The 22,915-nt window shown below is 44.5% G+C and overlaps 1 protein-coding gene across 1 annotated transcript; it reads right to left on the bottom strand.

Annotated features, from left to right (window-relative positions):
- Positions 1 to 3,646: 3,646 nt before the first annotated feature.
- On the bottom strand, positions 3,647 to 20,591 carry fam53b (family with sequence similarity 53 member B). Its single transcript, XM_079657177.1, has 5 exons — positions 20,389 to 20,591; positions 10,986 to 11,217; positions 10,043 to 10,097; positions 8,035 to 8,783; positions 3,647 to 4,709 (listed from the first exon to the last, which is right to left on the bottom strand). Exons 2-5 carry the CDS (start codon positions 11,073 to 11,075, stop codon positions 4,377 to 4,379), a joined length of 1,227 nt encoding a protein of 408 aa, XP_079513303.1. The 5' UTR covers positions 11,076 to 11,217; positions 20,389 to 20,591; the 3' UTR covers positions 3,647 to 4,376.
- Positions 20,592 to 22,915: the final 2,324 nt, after the last annotated feature.

Here is a 22,915-nt window from a genome sequence, read left to right on the forward strand (position 1 = left end):
ATCTATGCCACCATAGTTGGTCACTTTTCCATACAGTTACAAATATTATTTTTTGTCCTGATTCAAAAAATGTGTGGGAACAAGGTTATGTGATGTGTTCTATATTTACACTCTCTGGTACCATTGACTTAATGTTTACAATTATAAAGCATTCTACATAGATAACAGTTGCAGACAAAACATTTTCAGTGAACTTCATTTCAGACCCTTATTATGCTAAATGGTGAGTCTACATCAAACCTACATTTAGTTTGTTTTGTTTCTATGAGAACTTGAAACTGGCAATCATCCTTATTTTTCTGACATTTTATGCAACCAATCTACAAAAATAGTCCACAGTCATTTTCCAAACTCTACTGAATTTGCCGCTCTCATCAGCTGGATGTTTATCTTAAATTATCTGCTTCCGCAGTCATACCAGAACAGGATTATGACTGATTATGAATGATATCTGTCTGGAGAGTATTCCCCTCTACAGTCTCGGATCATTAAACTCATGATCTCATTTCTTATGTTGACACATCAGACAGGCAGCGCCCTGTAGCAGCATGTGCCTTGTCAGGAGGAGACCGACACATGCTACAGGAGAACAAGAATGTGTGTGTTGAATAAGGCATGCCCAATCTCCAGCACCATGATGTGATTTTTTTCCATTTCTTTACATTTGTAATTGATAAGACTAAAAATCAATTAACTTTAAAACACATTCAAACCACATTTGTTTTGTTTCTAAAATGAAATCTAAATAAAAGTCAGATATTTTTAGAAATGAGGCCTCTCTGGTATACAAACAGCGCTGCGGTGTGCCTCTGAGCCCACATTCACATACGTTTTTATGTCATCTGTTTGGGTTAGCCTTCTCTTACACAGCTTGCACACTGCTGCTCTTGTAGCGCACCTGCATTCCACCACCTTAAAAACTGCCAGCTGTGTGTTACCTTGAACCCTCATCTACACTCATTTGGCTCTTCCTGTTTGAAAGGAAATAGCAGGTCAGCTGACCAGACAACTCTGCACACCTGCAGCCCCGAATGCACCGTTATCCGTGGAAACATGCTCTTGTTTTGACAGCAGTCGGTTAATTGTCCCCTCCCTTGTGTGATTGTGTGGAGCTCTGGCCTGTTGCTCTTAACTCGCCAAGCCACATGGTTTCCCCACATGTCGTCGCCCTCCTTCCCTTCTGCCCGGCCCTGCCAGCAGTACTTGGTGGCGTGGGAGAGCTCCTAAACTTCAGAGTCAGACGTCTTTAGCTTTTGAGCGGAGGCCCGCATTTCCTCCCTCTCCTCATTGCTGTCCCTGACCCCACCCCATTCCACCCTTTAGAGTCTTAACAAGCACTTCATACACAAAGCAGTCTGTACTCCAACACGGTCACCGGCCCCCACAGGGACACGACCCCTGCTAGCTAAAGCTTCAGAGGCCCGGCTCTCCAGACACTAAGCGTGACCCCGTGATGTCATACCAAGCGTGTGCGTATGTATAATCCAGGAGGAGGGGGTGGTCGTATGTCACCCCCGCAGTGTAAACTAACTGTCCTGGGTCTACAAAAGGTCTGAAGGCTTACAGCTGACCTCCACTTTAAAGCTGCCTGTCTCTGCCAGGGGCTAAAGGTGTCTGGTTACTTTTCGTAAAATCCAAAGTGCTCAAAATGTAGATCCCACAATCCTCTTACTATTTGACTTGAGAAGGCTTGTGTGCCCTTCATGCATCTCATCTATGTGGGTGCAGACTGTTGCTGCTCAGACATAACACTGACTGAATGTTTGTACCTCAAACATGATTTGTGGTTCGGCCTTTCTACCTCCAAATACAAAAGTATATTTTCATATGCACTGAAAAGAATGTCAGTTCTTGGTTCAGGCGTTGTTTAAAGCTCAAGGTAGATCTTCTACTCCGAGTGTTCCTTTCATTTTTATGAGAAAAGCTCCACCGGGCAACTGGAAATGTTTTGTGGCCGGGTGCTACCTTTTAAAAAAAAATGTGTTTCACCCCAACCACATTTGAGCTACCAAGCAAGGGCAGGGGAAAAAATGAGAAATTAGTGCCAACTTACATTTTGTTTATTAGAGAAGTTCCATTACTGAAAAAGACTCAATTCAATGTTATGTTATTAAACTAGATTTTTGAGTTTTAGAAAAAAAGACAAATATTTTAATCCACCATAAGCACACCTGAAAAAAAAGATAATGAGCACTCGCCCACAACCCCCACCATGAGCACTTTGGGACATCTGTTGCTTAGAATTGTGTGATGTAAGTCATCAATAGGGTAGATAAGACTGTGCATAACCTCCAAAACAGTTCACGAGTGACCACCACCCAATTGTATCAGTGCTGGTGGGGGTTGTGGGCGAGTGGAGCTCAGAACATCGTCCCGACATGCCCCTCCTGCTGCACTCCTATCTTTTCTCAGAACACAGCCTCCTTTCAGTTCTGTCACTCCACTGATTAAAGGCCGGGGGGCCCTCGGTGTGTCAGACTGCCACACAGCACGTTTACAAGGGTGCTGTTTACCCATTTCCTTCTCGACTCATTACCCGAAAAGGGCTTAACCATTGAAAAGCAGCAGCAGCAGGCGGTGGCAGCTCTGAGACAGAGAAATTTGACCTCACTAGGCAAGCATACATATTCTCATGCGGCGGCATAATAATCAAATCCATTACAAGAGTATGCATCCCAACTTAAATCACACAGTAATGCTTTGTGTGTAATTTAGAGCATAGCATGTCAAGCAATCTTTAAATTACTCAGTTGATGACCTTCTGCACTCAAGAGGCACGTTACACTTTCAAAGAATGACAAGCGTTTTTGCAACATGCAGTAGTGTCAAACAGTCGTAGTTGAGGAGCGAAACCAAAAGGTAATGACGGTGTTATTGTGGAAGTTTGCACAGGCTCCAGAGTTGGGGAGGGGAAGCAGACAAACGCAGCAGCAGCAGCAGCAGCAGCCCTGACACATGGCCCACATTCACAGCCGCCTCCCACGTCACTGTGCTCCTCAGAGAAAAATACCCTTTTGTTTCCCAGCGCAGGGAGGGAGAGGGAGGTCTCTGGGGTGAACCGCCGCTCAGCTCCACCACTCCACCCGCCATCAAAAACAGAAAAAAAGGAAAGAAACGGGGACCGGACTTCCCACCCCTGCCTGGCGTCCTCCCTACTCACTCCCCGCTTCAGCACACAAACACAGGCCCATCAGTAGAGCCACTACTACGCTCGTGATTGTCTTTTCCTGCTTCTTAATTGGGTCAGTCTGCATTGTTGCATTAAAGACGTCTCCAACAATGCCCTTCCTGTTAATGCATGTGCTCAACTAATAGAAGCAGGGGAATTCTATATCAGATTCTTCACTTGGATAAAAGTAGCATACCACAATTTAGTCTTGCATTAACAATGTATGCATACAAAGGTATGACAGTGCTATTTCTTTTTTTTTAATTTAAAATGATTACAGATGCATTTACATGTTAGCATGTGTTTAATAGTTTAGTTTCCTGTAGTGGACACACCCACATATGACTGATGTAGTTAAAGTAACAAAACAATTCTAAAGTAGAAATACCTCAAAGTAAAATAATTACATTTGCATTCAGTCTAAACACACATGATATTTTGTGAATAAAGACGCTGAAATAACGTGATAACAAATGACACATTTAGAACTGTGTTTTATTTGTATAGAAATATGCTCATGTTTTACATAACTTTGTAGTTACAAATCGTAAAAAGAAAGAATATTAACGCTATTAGCATCACAAAGTTTCTCTCACACAAACGGAGGATCTCGGAGATGCCTGATGTTACCGTGTGAAATGTTAAGCTCTTCAATATACTTGACATTATGTGTGCGTGCAGCTTGTTGCTCAGTAAGAGTGAAAGGGGCTTTACTAATGGACGCTCTCCAAGTAGTCTTCATGTCTGTCCGTCGCGTGCTATTGAAGGACGTCAGAGGAGCGGACACTCTTTCTAGTGCAGAGAATTTATACAAACCTGCTGTGAATTCTCTCCAAACAGTACAATGAAGATAATCAGGGTTACAGAGAAATGTTAAAAACCCTAGTCTTTGAGCCAACATTAAAATGTCATTTTTATATTTATCAGTCCTTTTATCTCCACCCGATTCCGTCCTCGACTTCTTTGTTCTCCTGAGACACGGTTGAGATACCCACAGTGGTGGAGTAGCTTCTGACTACACATAGCATCCAAAATGGGTGTTCAGCCCCAATCTCTCCTTAGAAAATAAACAAACAAGTGCTGGAACGGTCACTGCATTAGCTTTCCACTTGCTTTGTCCTTAAGACTATCAGTACTGTTTACTGTACCACCTTGTGATAAGCTCTGTCCCCTAAATTAACGTCCGCCAAGAGGAAGACAGTCCAGCTCAGTTCCTCTCAATTTGCTCAATGTCCAGCTCGCCTCCAAGCTGATAAACGTCCTTCCTCATGCTACACAGCTCCGCCCACAGAGGCTCACTGTCCGTCCCATTGGTCGACCCCGCCATCCAGTCCACCTCCTCGATGTTGGGGTCAGAAGGCACAGTCCCGGTGATCTCGCCCTCTTTGGTCCGAGGCTGAATGTCCTCCAGGTTGCGTTTGTTTGCTGACGAGTCGTCGCCCTGAGCAGTGCTCCTGAGAGGGGGTGGGGCTTGGCTTGTCTCGCAGACGTCTTCGCCGGTGATGCCAGGGCAGCTAAGGCTGTGGAAATTCCGAAGTTTCTGTGGAAGTAAATAAAGATATTTATTTTTGGAGAATCATAAAGTTCCTGTTTTCAATGACACAAGCGTACACTTAAACAAATGTTGGATCTTTGATCTAGTATGAGCCCATAGTGTATGCTTGAGGCATATTTGCTGAGATAATTAAAAACATTTCCTTCCTTTTGGTCTATGACTTATGTCCAAACAACACTTAAGTCATACAGCCATGGAAACAATCGCTCAACTGTATTCATACAGTATGTGGGTGAGTCAGTGAGGTCAGAGCTGGACACTGGGCAAAAACCACAGTAGTATGAAAAAGTTAAAAGATTTAAATGTAGCCTGCATTACATACAGGAGCAACTGGTGGTTGGACCATGGGATCTGAGATCCGACAAGTAGCCAGATACCCAGAGGGCAGACATCACCCATGTCGGCCTTTTGACTCTGTGTCCATTGTACGGCTCTAGTGAAAGGCCAGCATACATGTGGGGAACCCTGAAAATGTCCTTAGGCCAGTCCACATGTGTGAGCGCTGCTGCAGGCGAGTCCTGTGACAGCTGTGCGTGCTGGAGGGGAAAGCTTTATGACAGAGGCGTATCCGATCTGTACAGCTAATGTGGAGAGGACAGGACAGCTGCCTCACCACTGTCGTGTTGGGGCAGAGGGACACAGGAGAATAGGGCCTCTGTGAAACCTCTGTGTGGCACTTGTGAACTGCGCCTGCAAATAATCAATCCTCCAAGGGCACAAAGTGTCATCGCCTACGTTATGATTGTGTCCAAAAAAAAGTGTTAAGAAGCCAGAAGGGATTCAGTTTATATAAGAGCTGCAACACCAAGTGCTTTTTCAGTCTCTCAAATACGGTGTTGCTTTTCTTGTTTTCTATCATATTGAACTGAAGACTTTCAGGTTTTGAACGACAAGAGACTTAAAGATATCACATTGGACCTTAGAAAATGATGATAAATGTCCATCACAGTTTCCAACATCTCATAGACCAAACCATAAATCTGCAGTTTTAGTTACGATAATGATGACAATTGTTAGTTGAAGACCTAGTTTACATTGACCGGTGTTAAGTTAGGATCCAAGTCTTTGACCCAACAGCAATGGGAAAGCTCTCTGCACGGGGAAGCGGTAGATCAAACGGGTGCCGCTGTTTTTCTTGGCTCTGGTCAGGCGGGTACATTTGTCAGCACCAGGCCAGAGTCAGATGGCTTTCTTTCTGCATTAGCACTTCACCGTCTCCACCGTCAGATTTCTGGCCCAGGCCATGGGACCCAACTGATAAGCCTACGAGTCGTCTGGACTGTGGCGAAACACATGTGTCTACATTAACTAAACCCAGTACAGCTCTATCTTACACCAGAGATGTTCTGCAGAAGAAGACTTTCCCAGTGTCCTCACACAACTTACTCCACTTTACAATGCGGGTCATGAATAAGTGCTGTTGGTGTCCACTTTATCTGCTACTATTATCCACCTTCTCTCTCTTTGACTGAAATGAAGAAGAGAGCAGACTCCTCATCCATACTGACCTTGACTCTCCGTCAATACGAGCTGATCAATAGCTCATGAGGCCCGGGTTGTGGCAGCGATCCCCCCCCTCTGAGCTGAATTTACAGAAATCAATATCTCTTTACCCAACACACATCTCCCCATAACCTCTGCCACAGCTGCTCTACTTCCTGACATTCATGGAGCCGCAGTGAGCCACGCAGAGGGTAGCAGTTTCTCCCGGGGTAAACTACACCGCTGTGGCGGGGGGGATGAGAGGATACTTTAGAGACACACTCAGCAGTCATTGAATAGTAAGGTGACTTTGACTACCGATATGGTGACGCATGGGAAGCCCTCGAGTTTAGTGCGAGCTACTTTAGTCATCACAAGTGAGCCTCTCTTTCTTTGTGAATTTTAGAAACTTAACGGACTTCTAGATTGAATTATCAGTCCATCGACCATTGATATCAGTCCAAGTTAGATTAGTCTATAAATTATTGAAAGTTGCGCCCCAGCTAGGTAACAACTTTGTCAGCAGCATTTTTTTGTCCAACCAACAGTCACCAAAAATCGAAAATATTAAATTCGCTAACCAAAAACCAAAAAAAAGCAGCATGTCCTCACATTTGAGAAGCTCAAACTGGCAAAGCTGAGGCATTATCCCTTGATATTGATTTCAAACATTAAAAAAGTTGTTTGTTGATTTTTTTTGTAGCCATAACAGCATTCTTTTAGTTGTATAACTGGTTCAACATATCTGGAAGCCTTTTTCACCTGGGCTAGCCCCTTTACCAGAGTAACATGAGAAGTTATCCTTAGAGAGATATGATGCAGCCGTTCCTTTTAAATAGAGGAACAGAGAACACAATGCACAAACAGCAGGAAAGCTGCTAAGCTAACAATCTCAGCACCCTGACGTTTCTCTGTGAAAATATTGTTAGTTGCCTCGCCTTAGGCTCTTTTCTCCGCGCTGACCTCGTTCCTGTTTGGAGTGTGTGTGGCGTCTGCTGGTCGTGTCACAGCGGCGCTGTTGTTAAGACTGCTGAACTCTGGGTGACTTTCTCACAGGGGCCAAGTCCAGCTCTGTGTTTATGATCCACCAATCGACGTACGTGTGAAACTTAACTATGTGCTTGTGGGGCAAAGGGACAGATTTATGCCAGGATGGGCAGATGAAACCGACTGTCTGTTGAAACGGGTCTGATTTCAGAAATGGATCATATCCAGTTAGTAGTTACATAAAGTCGTCTATGAATACAAACTCGTGATCATCTGAGTGACCTCTTAATTCCTGCTTTGATCAAATCACCTCTATCCCAGAAAGCATTTTAAAAATGCACTGTATGCTTGGTGCTTTCCATTTCTGTGAGGGCAAAATATGAAGCCACATAATGGAATGTGACCCAGAACAGGCCTGCATATAATGACGATGCCTGCAGAAACACTTTGAGGTGTGCTGAGGGAGAACAGACACAATGGCGTGACCTCAGTTTGAAGCGTTTGTTTATCCAACACGGAAGGAGCAAGTTGCCACAACAGCGTAGTATAACGTGCTAATGTTAGCAAGATTGATGGAGCTCACAGAGCCTCCAGCTGGCACCACTATTTCCTGAGGGTCTCGTCTCTTTTGACACTGATCTTTTGGAGCACATAAAAGGAGAGTTGCAATATTAAAATAAGCAGTTTAAAATGTAATTGATGTTAAACAGGAGGTGTACTCCTAATATTTAACAACCTACTGGCAGAGATTGCAATATTTATTATAAGAGTATATTACCCTGATGAAATATGATGCCAACTATTACTTTGTTTGTCAATACAAACTCTTAAAAATACCAACCTGCGTCATCTTAGCCAGGTCCAAAGAAGGCCTCTGTTTATGCGTGTCAGCTGGTCGTCTACGCTTCACACCAATCTTCTTGTCATTAAGGACACATGGCTGTGAGCGACTCCGGGCCAGACCCCCCTGCCCACCACGGCGCTCCAGCTCTGGGGTAGAGTCAGTTGAGCTGGTTGGCGTGGGTCCACGAGGCTCGAGGAGGCAGATTTGTTCATGTGAGAGGTAGAGGGGCTGTGCCGGGGGCTCGGGGAGCAGGATGGTGGAGGAGGAAGGCGTCAGGCTGCTGAAGGCAGAGGGGAGCTGGGTGAAGCAGGGCAGCTCCAGGGTGTTGCAGCGGGCGGGCAGGCTGAAGCTGGAGCTGCGCTGCATGGCCGGGAAGCCCAGATGAGCGTTCCCCACCCGCTGGACGCTTCCCCCGCTGTGGCACCGCCTCTTCTCCACCGTCGTCCACACACGAGAGCCCTGAGGGCGCCAGGTCGAGCGGCAACCACCGAGCTCATCGGAGCAAGACAGGGACCGGCACTGCCGCTTGCTGGGGGGGGCGGTGATGTGCGAGGACGCTGCCTCAGTAAGGCTGAGGTCATGCAACAAGCTGGTGATTGTGGTCGAAGTGGAGCCCACATCCCAATCCCAGTGGGCGGAACTCTTGTGCACCTCAGGCAGGACGTCCCACAGGCTCTCCAGGCTGGTCCCCACCGGCCTCTGCTGTATGGCACAGCTATGACTCAGCTCACGCCACCGGCTCGACTCTGCAACAAAAGACCAGATACTTTATTTAAAAAAAAAGAGATGGACAAAATATAGAAAACTCAAATGTTGACCACTATATAAAACCTCATGTTTAATCTTTTATGTTTGCATATCAACACTGAGATTTTGGTACATCATACATGGTTATATATAAGGTCTTGATTTTCATGAAGCAACTGCCCTAAAAAAACAGTTTTAGTGTCGAGGATCTACAATCATGAGGTCAAGTGGCGACCTCAACATGGAGAACATCCATGACCCTGCCCTAGTCTGGGTCAGCGCACTGTTCCCAGCATGTGTACTTTACATTTTCACTACTCACTGCAGTGTGTAACTGGCACTACCAATAGTCCTGTCCTCAGGGCACTGCTGTATTGTCAGTGTGTAATCACAGCTAATTGGGAAAAGGGAGCAGAGTTCAATGTCTAACTGACTCGATATCAAACCTCATCTCTGCTGGAGCACGGCGTGATAAAATGTCAATAACCCATCATAAAAATTCTGACCAAAGCTAATCACTCTTTTTTTTCTTGTTGAGATCAGCAAGGTCCCTGAATAGACCAGCTCACTATCTGCCATTACTGATCGTCATGCTTGGAAAGCACCTGTTATTCTACCAACAGGAACTCCCTGAATTGCTGAATGGGTCAGCCAACTGAATTGGTCAGTCAACTCTGAGTCGGATACTAAATGTTGAGGCCACTGCCCACTCCTGGTATGCAAAAGTTATATTCTTCTGCTGTGGAGATAAAATCCCCAAAATACCATCTACAGTACCCGGGCAGGAGGAAGAACAAAGGGCAGTGTTAACAACACCTACTGGTGCTGCCGTGTTCACTGCCAATGTTACACACTCTATGCCAAGTTACTGCAAGGACAGAATACTATTTAATCCTACAATACAAAGATTGTAAAGGCTCTTACTCATAGGGCATGTTAAATCAACTTTGTAGTTCAACTTGCGTACAACATCAGCTTAAAAGCATGAAGGAGGGCCTTATCATAAACAGCAAACACATTGTCGTTAACACACATTCATCTTGGCAGGAACACCTGTCAGACATGTTTCACATAATGCAGTGTGACCGTCCGCCAGATGCAGCAGAGACCAGCATGCTGCCGTTCTGCCAATTATTTCTCAGAAATGCCCCTCGAAACAACTGCTGCCACATAAGTACACATTTACTCGTCATGTCCAGTTTGTAACGGCAAGTATGTGTGAATGTGTATATTGATTTAAAAGATGGCAAACTCTTACCCATGAGTCCACAAGAGAAAAGGGCAGTCCCCTGGCTCATGGTCTGTGATTGGAACTGCAAGAGAGATTCACTGTCAGCTCGCAGGAAACCAGAAAGTCACATAAATAGGTTTGCAAAAAAAGTACAGGAAGTTCTAACATTAACAAGCTAATAAAATCTACAAATTAAAAAAAAAAGTGTAACATCTATTTCCAAGTTCAAATGTATGTTTAATAAAAAAAGTAAATGTTTTCACGTTGCGAAACAATGACTAAGTGTGACCCATCATGAGAGGGCGGGTTCCACCATAAAGGCTTTTGATTGACACGCAGCCTCAGAGCATGATGACTTATTTTCACGTGGCTGAGAGGGCAAACTCAGTCCACATTGGTGGGGGGACTATTTCACTCTATGCTGCCACAGAGAAGGTTTCTATTGCACAGATGCTGATTAGAACATGAGTCAGAGTTGCTCAGCCAAATAGAACTAAAATACTCCATTGTCATTTTGAGAGAAGTAAATGGAACAAGGGGGATTGAAATTCAGATGACGATGGTCCTGGTGATAACAGTGGACAGCTACTATAATTACCAGTAATTGTTACAAAAACATCCCAAATCCCAATCTTCAACATCCACATGGTATTGACATCACTTCCTGACATTTAGTCAGGCAACACTAGTGAATGTTCCAACAAAAGTGAATGTTCCAACAAATAGGACTAAGGGGAAGCTAAAAGTCTTATGTAAGCTTAATGAAACCTGTCAAAATAGGAACATTTCATCAGCCATAAACCTGCTGTGTAGCTATGACTTGCCAGTAAGAATTTCCTAATTTAGAGCAACACCTTGACACTCGCTCTGTTGACGAGTACAGTCGATGCCTGTTGGCAAGGCAACATAAAAACATAAAATGACACATTTCACTTAAAATTGCTTACAAAAGTCAAAAATAAATTCTCACCGGGCCCAAATCTGTACTTTTGGATGTTACATCGTCAGCACCCTTCTTTTCCAGTGTTTTCTTGAAAATGATCACCATGGCAACACACATCCTTGTCCCAAGTCGTTCCAGTGAGGGCAAGAAAAGCTGGCGGCCATCTTGACGGGCATGGTGTGAGCAGGCTGTTTTCTCATAAGCTTAAGACAGCAGTCCTCGACTCCTTCAGGAATGTGCTTCACTCCTCGGCCCAATCCTGAGCAGACAAACGAAGACGAGCACAGGATTACAATTCAGAACATTTCCTACATTCTGTCGAGCATATAAACAGAGAGCAATCTAGCTGGATTGAGGAGAACAAATCCCCCTTAGTGGAGGCTATAAAACACTGTCAATGGATAGCAAACGCAATGTTCTCTAACACTAATAATCAACTCAAGTGTTTCTTTTCTGGATCAAACATGTTCTGAAACAACAGTCGGTTGCCTTCATCGTTGGCAATAGTGACCAAAGTCATTATCTTCAAAAGGAGGACTATGCAGCAGGAATGGTTGGAACATTTGCTATGACATTCAACTAACTGTAAATCCAAGCTGTCTATATCTATCTTCCTCCCTTAAGGAACGAGTTATACACTTTTCAGAGCCACCTGTCAAGCCATCAGGAATTGACAATTTGATACTCAAAGGACTTTTTAAGGTGTAGTTCTATTGCAGTTCTCAGGCACATTCAAAGCATAAGCGCCTCATTTGTTTGCATTTTGAGGTTACTATAATTGTTCAACTGGCACTCTTGCAAACCTGTTCAACATGTACTTCAGTGAAAGGTGGAAATTGAAGGGAGGTCAGTGGTTTGACAAGCTTCTACACTTTTCAAGTGAGCGAGCAAACAGGACAAAGGTGTCGCCTATGTCGCCATGTGTGGTAGTCTGTCAATTGAAATTGCACAGCACTTTCACTTCCACATGATCTCTCCGCAGTGTCACCAAAGTCCAAACTTTATCTATTGTTCTGTCTGAGAGAGTGAGTTTCCTCAAAGTGTTCCACACTGGAGCCCACAGAGGAATAGAGCAAAGTCAAAGTTGTGTAATTGAATCCTCAGGGGCTGGCTGGGAATAGCTGACCTTGCAGTTATCAAAACAACCCTCTTCGCATTAGTGCTGCACCGCGGTTACAGTACGCGGATGATTAGCCACACATGTAAATCGAGGATTTTTACTACCACTAGATCACTTCCACTTGAGGCGACATAAGGTAGGGGATTGAAGCAAAGTGCAGTTGACACAAGATGGACGTATGATGCCCACAAGGTCAGAGTGCGTCTGTTTGAATGACAAAGGGGGAAGGAAAAAGAGATGGTGTACGTGAAACAAAAGAGTGCTCTGTGCAGAAGATGAGACACCGTGGGAAACAAAAGAGGCGACATCAGAGGTGCGGGTGGTGGGGTGGAGTGTGTATGTGTGTGTGCAGGGGAGTGGAGGGAGGCAGCATCACAAGACCCTGAGGGAGCCAGAATACTGGAGCTGGTGTTTGCATTTCAGCATATGATTTCCATTACTAACACTTATCACGTCAGGAAAACAACTTAAACAAAAGGATGTTTGAGCAGAGTTCTACAAGTTCAAGGAAGTGGCAGCTTTAACTTGCTGCCTTGTGTGAAGAGAAAAGAGCAGATCAAAGCTCGGAGATGGAAAAGGTCGGGACACAGATCTGTGTTTCACAGTAGAGATAAATAAGGACATTCTTGGGGTAAAGGAGTTCTTTTTTTATATATAACCATTAATGGCCTGCTAAAGGATGCAGATGGCAATGACACAGAGAGAAAAAAAGACTCCTAAAGAAATGATATTGGCAAAGACTAGAAAAAGCTCTTCAACATGATGTTTACCCAAATAACGAATGATGTTTTCCTTCCTTAGAAAATGGAAAATGTCTTGACTTTAGCCTGACACTTTGGACTCTAAACTGTAAACAACATCCACGCAGAATCCCCACTATTCATCATCTTTTCATCCCCATAAATCTAAGTGCTTTAAATGGGCGAGGTTTATAACCTAATTATAAACTTTCCTCAGCTCTATGACATAATTTGAACACACAATTATAAAGCCTAACCTAGCCCCACAGCCTTTTAAAACTTGTGAAAAAAAAAAATAGATGTTTGAGAAGTGCTGCCAAAGGCTGTCCGCTCCTCGTAAAGACACCATTTACCAAGGCATGACTTCAAATGCTTAATGGATACATCCAATGCACTCGCCTTTTGGGTGCACTGCTATGTTCAAAGATACAAATGAAGCTACAATCTATTAAATACTCACAAGTCCCCGGTTGGGTGTTTCGTTGTTGGAGTTTACCCCAGTGGACGAGAGGTTCGCCTCCCTACGCCTGCGGGTTATGGGGGGGAAAACTCTGACTGTTGTGTGTGCTTATGCACCTAACAGCAGTTTAGAGTATACGGCCTTCTTGGAGACCCTGGAAAGAGTCCTGTATGGGACTTTTTAATCTTGCTGGGAGACTTCAACGCACATGTGGGCAATGATGGAGACACTTGGAGGGGAGTGATTGGGAGGAACGGCCCCCCTGATCTGAACCGGAGTGGTGGTTTGTTACTGGACTTCTGTGCTAGTCATGGATTGGCCATAACAAACACCATGTTCGAACATAAGGATGCTCATAAGTGTACGTGGTACCAGAGCACCCTAGGCAGAAGGTCCATGATCGATTTCGTTATCGTATCATCAGACCTGAGGCCGTATGTTTTGGACACTCGGGTAAAGAGAGGGGCGGAGTTGTCAACTGATCACCATCTGGTGGTGAGTTGGGTCGAGTGGCGGGGAAAGCCTCTGGATAGACCTGGTAAGCCCAAACGTGTAGTTCGGGTGAACTGGGAACGTCTGGAGGAGGCCCAAGTTCAGGAGGCCTTCAACTCACACCTCCGGCGGAGCTTTTCTGGCATTCCTGTGGAGGTTGGGGACATTGAACCAGAGTGGTCGGTGTTCAAAGCCTCTATTGCCGAAGCCGAGGCGGGGAGCTGTGGTCTCAAGGTCCTAGGTGCCTCAAGGGGCGGTAACCCTCGAACCTCCTGGTGGATACCGGTGGTAAGGGAAGCCGTCCGACTGAAGAAGGAGGCCTTCAGGGATTTTTTATCCCGGAGGACTCCCGAGGCAGTTGCAAGTAGTGCTGCGTACCGGTACGCCGAACCGGTACTGGACTTGTAAAAAGTTTCGGTTCAAGTCCGGTTAAAACCGGAACGTCGGGAACCGGTACTTACGTATATTCTCCTTTTTGTTCTCAACCATCTAAAACCTTCCATAGATCGAGAAATTTGCGCTGAGAAAAGACGAAAAACATTGTTTTGGCTTTTGATATGGCGGCCATTACTGAGCCCACGAAGTCTCGCAAAATATCGCAACTGCTCGCGAGATCTTTGTGACGTCAAGGGAAACTGGCTTAGACATAGTGGACACTGACAGCGTGGGATACTGGTTGCCATATATGGTAGTGTAGCTAAGCTAACTCCTTTGTATGTATGGTGATATAGTGTCTGCCGAAAGAGCAACACTTCACCCAGACAATGTCAATATGCTGTTGTTCTTGAACAAGAACACATAGACTTGTACTCTTGCATATTGAGTCTTGTATGTACATCATTATGTATGTAGTTGTGTTGTGTAGTTAGTAACACATGTAGAATTCTAGAAAAGACATGGTGTAGACACAAGTTGGAAGGGGGCACAATAAACCTGACGAGTTTGAATTTGAGTTGATTATGAGTTTATTTTCAATTGATAATTAGCTCACAATAAGTTCACTTTAGTTACTCACACAACTTGACACAAGTCCGGACTTATAAGTCCGGACCTGAACCTGAACCTCTGGACTTGAGTCCGGACCTGAACCTGAATGTGAGTCCAGGTACACAGCACTAGTTGCAAGGTACCGACAGGCCCGAAGGGCAGCAGCCTCAGCCGTGGCCGAGCCAAAGCAGCGGGTGTGGGAAAAGTTCGGAGAAGACATGGAAAAGGACTTTCGGGCGGCACCAAAGTTGTTCTGGAAAACTGTCCGACACCTCAGGAGGGGGAAGCAGGGAACCATCCAAGCTGTGTACAGTAAGGATTGGACGTTGTTGACCTCAACTGATGGAGTGTTAGGGCGTTGGAAGGAGCACTTTTGAGGAATTCCTGAACCCGACAACTCCGCCCTCTATGTTAGAGGCAGAGCTGGAGTATGACGGGGAATCGACACCAATCTCCCGGGGGGAGGTCACTGAGGTAGTCAAACAACTCCACAGTGGCAAAGCCCTGGGGGTGGATGAGATCCGCCCAGAAATGCTGAAGGCTCTGGGTGTTGAGGGACTGTCATGGTTGACACGTCTCATCAACGTTGCGTGGAAGTCGGAAACAGTACCGAAGGAGTGGCAGACCGGGGTGATGGTTCCCCTTTTCAAAAAGGGGAATCAGAGGGTGTGTGCCAATTACAGAGGCATCACACTACTCAGCCTCCCCGGGAAAGTTTACTCTAAGGTAATCGAAAGGAGGGTCAGGTCGATTGTCGAACCCTCAGATTGAGGAGGAACAATGCGGATTCCGTCCTGGTCGTGGAACGACGGATCAGCTTTTTACTCTCGCAAGGATCCTGGAGGGGGCCTGGGAGTACGCTCATCCAGTCTACATGTGTTTTGTAGACTTGGAGAAGACGTATGACCGGGTTCCCAGGGAGTCACTGTGGGAGGTGCTGCGGGAGTATGGGGTGAGGGGGTCTCTACTCAGGGCCATCCAATCTCTGTACTCCCAAAGCGAGGGCTGTGTCCGGGTCCTCGGCAGTAAGTCTGACCCATTTCAGGTGAGGGTTGGCCTCCGCTAGGGCTGCGTTTTGTCACCAATCCTGTTTGTAATATACATGGATCGGATTTCGAGGCGCAGTCGTGGGGGATGGGTCTGCAGTTTGGTGGACTAAGGATTGCACCACTGCTTTTTGCAGATGATGTGGTTCTGATGGCTTCATCGGTCTGCGACCTTCAGCACTCACTGGATCGGTTCGCAGCCGAGTGTGAAGCGGCTGGGATGAGGATCAGCACCTCCAAATCTCAGGCCATGGTTCTCAGCAGGAAACCGATGGACTGTCCACTCCAAGTAGTGAATGAGTACCAAGTGAAGGAGTATCTCGGGGTCTTGTTCTCGAGTGAGGGAACAATGGAGCGTGAGATGGGTCGGAGAATCGGAGCAGCGGGAGCGGTACTGCAGTCGCTTTACCGCACCGTTGTGACGAAAAGGGAGCTGAGCCAGAAGGCAAAGCTCTCTGTCTACCGCGCCATTTTAGTTCCTACCCTCACCTATGGTCATGAAGGATGGGTCATGACCGAAAGAACGAGATCGCGGGTACAAGCGGCCGAGATGGGTTTTCTCCGCAGGGTGGCTGGTGTCTCCCTTAGGGATAAGGTGAGAAGTTCGGTCATCCGGGAGGGACTCGGAGTTGAACCGCTCCTCCTTCGCGTCGAAAGGAGCCAGTTGAGGTGGTTCGGGCACCTAGTTAGGATGCCACCTGGGCGCCTCCCTAGGGAGGTGTTCCAGGCACGTCCAGCTGGGAAGAGACCAAGGGGTAGACCTAGGACCAGGTGGAGGGATTATATCTCTTCGCTGGCCTGGGAGCGCCTTGGGATCCCCCAGTCAGAGCTGGTGGATGTGGCCAGGGAAAAGAAAGTTTGGGGCTCTCTGCTGGAACTGCTACCTCCGCGACCCGACCACGGATAAGCGGGAGAAGATGGATGGATGGATGGATGGATGGAACGATGCGACCACTATTTGGAATCGGTTGGGTGTCTCTATGCTTCTGCAGGCCGATAACTCTTTATCTGGGTCAGGGCAGCAACACACATGACAACTGACTAGTCTAATCTCTGAGAAGGGGAAGAACGTCGCTCTTAGAAAAGGCTTTCCATCACACGCAAACAGGTCTGCAGTGACAGCAGCCTTCCTAAAAGTCAACAAAAAGCTGCATTGGGCGAGCTGATGGCTCCCCACACTTCCTTTGTGGTCACCACAAGCCTTTCAACCATCTCTACTTTGTCGTGTCAGAAATAGCAAACCATCACGCGGCCTAAAGAAGCGATAGATAGGAGAGGGGAGGAAACCGCAGTGGTGAGAGGGTCGGCTATAAAACGGAGGCCTGCTTTAGAGTCAGGTTAACTTTCAGATCCTGAACAGACCCTGATCTATTTTCTGTATAGAATAAGACAGAAGAGTAGTATATTTTAAATGGCAATTTTCTAAGACTTACAAATGGCGGTCGAGTCTAGTAAGACTGTCAACATAGCCTTTAAAATAAGGGTCTAAACTGTAGTCACCCATGAAAGCTCTGTCTCCCCAATTAGAGCAGCTTTTCCATACATTGCTCGGACTGTAATCCCAAAGGTTAGGCCAACATTACATAAGGATTTGGCAGCTTTGTGTCTGACTGACAATTAGAGCTAATACTAATCCATGTTATAGCACTTGGACAGCTGGTGGAAAACAACACGCTGGAAAGCATTGTTGCACCTTGTATTGGCTACCGAGGAACGCATTTGTGAACAATCTATTCCCAGGATGTGTTTAAAATGTTGAATGAGGCTTTATTCTGTGTAAAAGCTTAACATAAAGACTTAAATAACTCTTTGAATTTTCAGACATCTTCCTTAGATATTCCTGCATAAATTGGCAGCCGGATATGTGTCCTGCTCTCAACAATTCCTGGATTGTGGCCCTCTCTCTGTAACCCGAGCATCTGCTGAGCACCTGAGACGGCCCGACTGGAAACCTAACTGAGGGATTTGTGCTGCTCTTCATCACCATGCCACTTGTCAAAGGAATGCTGGGTAAAATCTTAGCTGTCCCCTCCCACAGAAAGATTTCCTGGGAGACAATCAGCTTATTTCTCCAAAGGTTGCTAGTTCTTAGCTTTGATGGCTTGTACAGAATATGTGTTTGGACTCATGTTTGAACAGTTCCTCGTGTAATAAAGCTGGGTGTGTTTTCAGAGCATATAATAAAAAGGCAGACAGACATGCAGGACCCATGAAGACTGGATAATCAACTGACAAATTGGCAAACCAGTTCTTCTTTCTTTGTGCGGCACTGTGCATAATTTCCACTGTGAAAATGTGAGGTTTTTGAAACCCTAAACTTTCTTTGTTGGTGCCGTCATTAATTAAGTGCCACAAAGGGCAGGTGCCACCAAGCTTTGCCACGGCTGACTGACTGAAAGAAATGTATGAAACTCATTGTAAGGTGGAGGCTAGCCCCCAGCTGTCTGCATGTTCACAGACATTAGGCTATGTCAAACAGGAGGCACACTCTACATTTAAAGCAGTGAGTGAATAGTCAGAAATGAGCATAGCTGGGAGCCTTCAATAGTAGTTATCAGGCTCTGTTGAGGGCCTGGGGTACAGCCAAGGTCTCACAAGCATGCAGCTGCCCACTTACCATAAACACAAAGGCTCAGCATGGCTATGCATGGCAGCCAAGGAGGCCTACGTTTTAAAGCAAGCCTGCTGTTTAATCATCTCATACATAATCACTTGCACTGTATACATTTGTCCAGAACAACAGCTTTGTTGAGCTCTGTAATCGAGGCTTTCAACAAACCTGTCCAAGTTGGAGAGAAATGTTGTCAACTTGAATGTGAGGTCTAGCAAAGTCTCTTAATTACAAAGGGTAAGACACACAACACTCCTATGTTATCACAGCAGAATAACACTGCATGTTAATAAACCCACATGAGAATAAATCATATCTAGTGGAGGCAGCCCTATTAACTTTCAATCAAAGTTAAGAGCAGAGGGGAAAGAGCACGCTTGAGTTTACCATGCAGGAATTTATCCATCCCCCACTCTGCATTTCAACTGACCAGATACATGAAACAACATGAGAAAGCCAAGGCATTAACTATTTTCCAGATTGTGATTGATTAATGCAATAACAGTGGCATTACACAACAGGATCTTGAAGAGCATTAACATTGTGTTAACATGTTTTCAGTGACATGGACACGGACAAATTAATCATCTGCAAGCTCTTAGAAGCAGCCTCTTTCGTACTTGAGCTAAAAAGTGTTCAACTGTTTTTCAGATGAGCTTGCCAACCCTCCAGGTGGATGGCTCTCAGTTTCACAAGAAAAGGCCCTGAAAAATGAGCTTGTCCAAGTAACCAGCACAAACAGTCCCTCTCAAACCCCTTTTCCAAAATCCCTCATGAAAGGGAAATGAGTTTGGCAAAGAAATTGGTGTGACGGGAGCTCACAGAATGTTACACACAGGCTACAGAGCAAACAGGATTTTGAACTCGACAGAAAGGCCACGAGCAACAGATGATAAAATATGAAATGCACATGCTGAAAAAAGTAAAATGGCGCATCTGTACTTTTAAAGTTGTTATCCTCTTTATTCTTCTTAAAACCTATAATAAATGTATGTTGAAGCCACTTATAAACATTAGCAGTCATATGTATTGCCATGGGACACTGAGAAGTTCCAGTTTAACAACAACTTTAACTCTAGTGTTTATGATCCCACTTAAATTGCAGAATCGGTTGGATTGCATGTCAGCCAAGTCTGTGTTCATACCTAAGGGGAAGGTTGGCTAGATAAGGGTAAGACAACAACATTCCACTGCAATGCGAAAAACTGTAACATACAAGAAAAGTGTCCTGAGGGAGTCCCAAATGATAAATAATGTGGTGTCAAATATAAAGGCCCTGTAGCTTTTATACAAATCTATAAAAAACATATGACACATGTGCAGCCTATCTTGCCATGTGTGAGTGAAAACCCAGTTTGATAGTTAAATTACCTTTTGAATGCTGTACACTTATATCTCTTTACAAACTTCATGCAACTCTTGCCAACAAATAATCAGATTGAGTTCAAATTGACTTTCAGATGTCAAACAAATTAAGCATACTTTCTGAGTTTACATAAAGACAGAAAATGGATGAGACCAGGGATCATTTGATTTGAACACACTGAATATGTATGGACATGTCTGAGCTTCACCCACACGTATTGACACTTGTGTTATTAACCGTCCCTCATACCCCAATCGCATTATGACTTTAACAATCTATGAATGGTAATACACACATTATAACAAGTAGGAAAACGCGACAAATATTAATTTTAAGCTGAATTCCTATCATTAAGATCCCAGACAAGACAAAAGGGACATGGTAAAGGTTGTACATGAGGAAAAGTTGCTAAGCTAACTACTTGCAGCTATGTTAAGTTTCGACTACTTTTTATCTCGTCGCTTTTCAATTTGTCAGCATAAAAATAACTTTTCGTGTAAAAGTCACACTTTTAAATCACAAGGGAGCATCACACTTTACAAACCAGATACAGTTCCTAAATTAGCTAGCATAGGAACTTTATTATTTGACCAAAAAGTACCACTCACAAGCATCACGGTGAGCGCCTCGTATCCCAAACAGCACCGGGCAGCTGGTTAGTTTCTCTGGAGCATGTTGAGTTTTGTTTTAGCAGAAAACTAAAACAAGGCGTCAGGCAGGAAGCAAGACGAGCAGTTCACTTCACGTCCTGCTCCAGGCAGCTCCTGCAAACTACAACATTGCCCTAGTGCACTACTGTCCAACATTGCACGCTAATGAGGCAGTGACAACATACACGAGCCATACCACTTTTGACACGGGAGAGGGGTGTCCGATAAGTTATTTGTGCCACTAAATCTTTAAGTTTCCTTGTTCATTATTTGTGCTATTCGAAAGTTTTAAGCATCCGTCAAAACTTCTGGTTTTAGGAAGTAAAACGATAATCTATTTTAAACGTGTTGTTACACTAACGCCCCTGCTCCTAAAACTAGTGGTCTGATCCACCCTCTAGTAATGAAAAGTAATCAGAGTTTGAGCTGAGCATAGACAAGGCACTTTCACAATATACGGTGTAACATGGTAACCTGCCAACTGTGTGTGACTTAAAGAGGAAGATGTTTGATATAATGTATACATAGACAGTTCCCCGTCGTAAAACTTCCTGTATAATAAGGGTTTGTCCTAAATAAATACAGTTATTACCAACACATGTTGTCCTCTGGCTTTATCATGTACTTTGCTATTATTAAACCATACAGGTTAAGCTGTCTCTATTCATAATATGAAACAGGTGTATATGGTCAACTGCATTATAGCACTATCAGGACTAAACTGGTCTTTGAAAGCCAGGCCTGTATAATGTTCTGATTTCCTTTCCTCATTTGAACATGTTTTAGCAGTCCTGAATAGTTAAACCAGTATTTACTTTTCTATCTTCTTTATTATCTTGCAACACCACCCTTTCCAATATGGCTTGTTCACATGTGATTGCTTTTTATTTGTTTACCTTTCTATGTGTGTGGACACTGTTTACTTTGTGTGTCACTGACAGCTGGAGGCAAAAAAGCGTTAAACTTGATGAACCTCCGAAAATTGACATAAGCCCATGACAATTACTGCACAAAAGGGAAGCAGCTGGATATTATTGTACCGTTGCCAAACGCTGCACTAGTAAAAAGCTCAACAATTTAGTATTCCTATCCTATCACATCACATGAAGTTAGTTAATTTATTTGTGGGGGCCTCTGAGGGGTGGGGAGCTAAGGCTCACCCCTGGCACACACTATTGTTAATCAAGGAGTAACATCTGTTGTGTGCCACTAATCTCTCCAGACTGTCGGACTGTACTCCTCGGTTTTAGACTGTCTGCCTTTTGTGTTGAAGGGCACAGAGGGGTTTGGGGGTGACACATCTTTGTTTTTTTACAAAAAACTCTTCCTTAGCAGTCTTCAACATGAGCTTTTAAGCAAAGCAATGCACATGTTGCATGATGTGTATGCACAGATGAAAAACAGACGACTGAATCAGATCATTGTAAGAATTAGGAGTCCTGCAAATCAACAAGTTTGGCAGTGTGTGTTGTGAATGGCAAAACCATAGGGGGCAGTATGCACCAATCATACTGAACTGAAAAATAATAGTTTCTAAATGTTTGTGAATTAACAGCACTTGCTTTTGGTGTTTTGGTTATTTTTATTTGACTTTGTGACTGTAGCTAGCATATGGTGAACAGTAAATGGAAAAGGGAGACAGCTTCCAACTCCCAGTACTGGACCCCATGCAGCATGCTGTATGCCATCTGTGGTTCACACTGGCCTCAGACAGATGGCTAAAGGACTCCTGTTACAGGAGCCTTGGCCTCTCAACTTTAATGAACAGATAATCCTTTCCATGCCTGACAAATTCTCAATTTGATCATTTAAGTTTTCTTTCAGAATTTCAAACAGATGCAGTTAAAACGTTTAACTATGTTCAAACTGTGCCACACATTAGTTCCAAGGCTGAATTGGAAGTACATCTATGCAGTGTTTTTAGTTTGTTATTCCTAGAAACCATAAACTTTTATTAGTGAGCACAGTCCCAACTACACAGTCTGCTTAGAAAGACTTTCGTTTGACAGAGGATGACACTTGAGAAGAAGAAAAACACTGACACCACTTGTCAAAATGCAGAAGTACATGCACTCTTTTGTCTCAGTGGGGGATAGTGTAACTACAGTCACACAAAGAGAGCATATGGCTTTCATGGAACCCCATTTCAATTTCATTGCTTCTCATCTTGCCCTCTAATCCTCGCCTATAATGTTTATAGCCAAGTTAATTGAACTGGCACATCCCTGTGGGTTTGGAGATGCCTTCTAAGAAGCTCTAAATCAGTGTTTTTGCCAAAGCATGCACATCGCTAAAAGCTCTGCAGCTGTTCTTCCAGTAATGGTTCATCATGAGTGACTGTGTGGACGAGGCATTCAGAAAGAGAGACGTTGAGCTACGTTTAATTGATTAGTCATAGTCATTTGATGTTTAAATTATGAAATAACGTAACTTATTATCTCAGATCAGCCAACTTTTTACAAATGGTTTTGCCATTCACAACACA

Source organism: Notothenia rossii (assembly GCF_949606895.1).
Source record: "Notothenia rossii genome assembly, chromosome: 11".
Taxonomy (NCBI): Eukaryota; Metazoa; Chordata; class Actinopteri; order Perciformes; family Nototheniidae; genus Notothenia; species Notothenia rossii.

Excerpts from the sequence above, each read along its gene's own strand:
- fam53b (XM_079657177.1), bottom strand. The coding sequence starts at position 11,075 with ATGTGTGTTGCCATGGTGATCATTTTCAAGAAAACACTGGAAAAGAAG. Across the intron at positions 8,784-10,042 it reads TTTCTCTTGTGGACTCATGG|AGTCGAGCCGGTGGCGTGAG; the intron begins GTAAGAGTTTGC and ends CTTTTGTTGCAG. Across the intron at positions 4,710-8,034 it reads ACCTGGCTAAGATGACGCAG|AAACTTCGGAATTTCCACAG; the intron begins GTTGGTATTTTT and ends TTACTTCCACAG.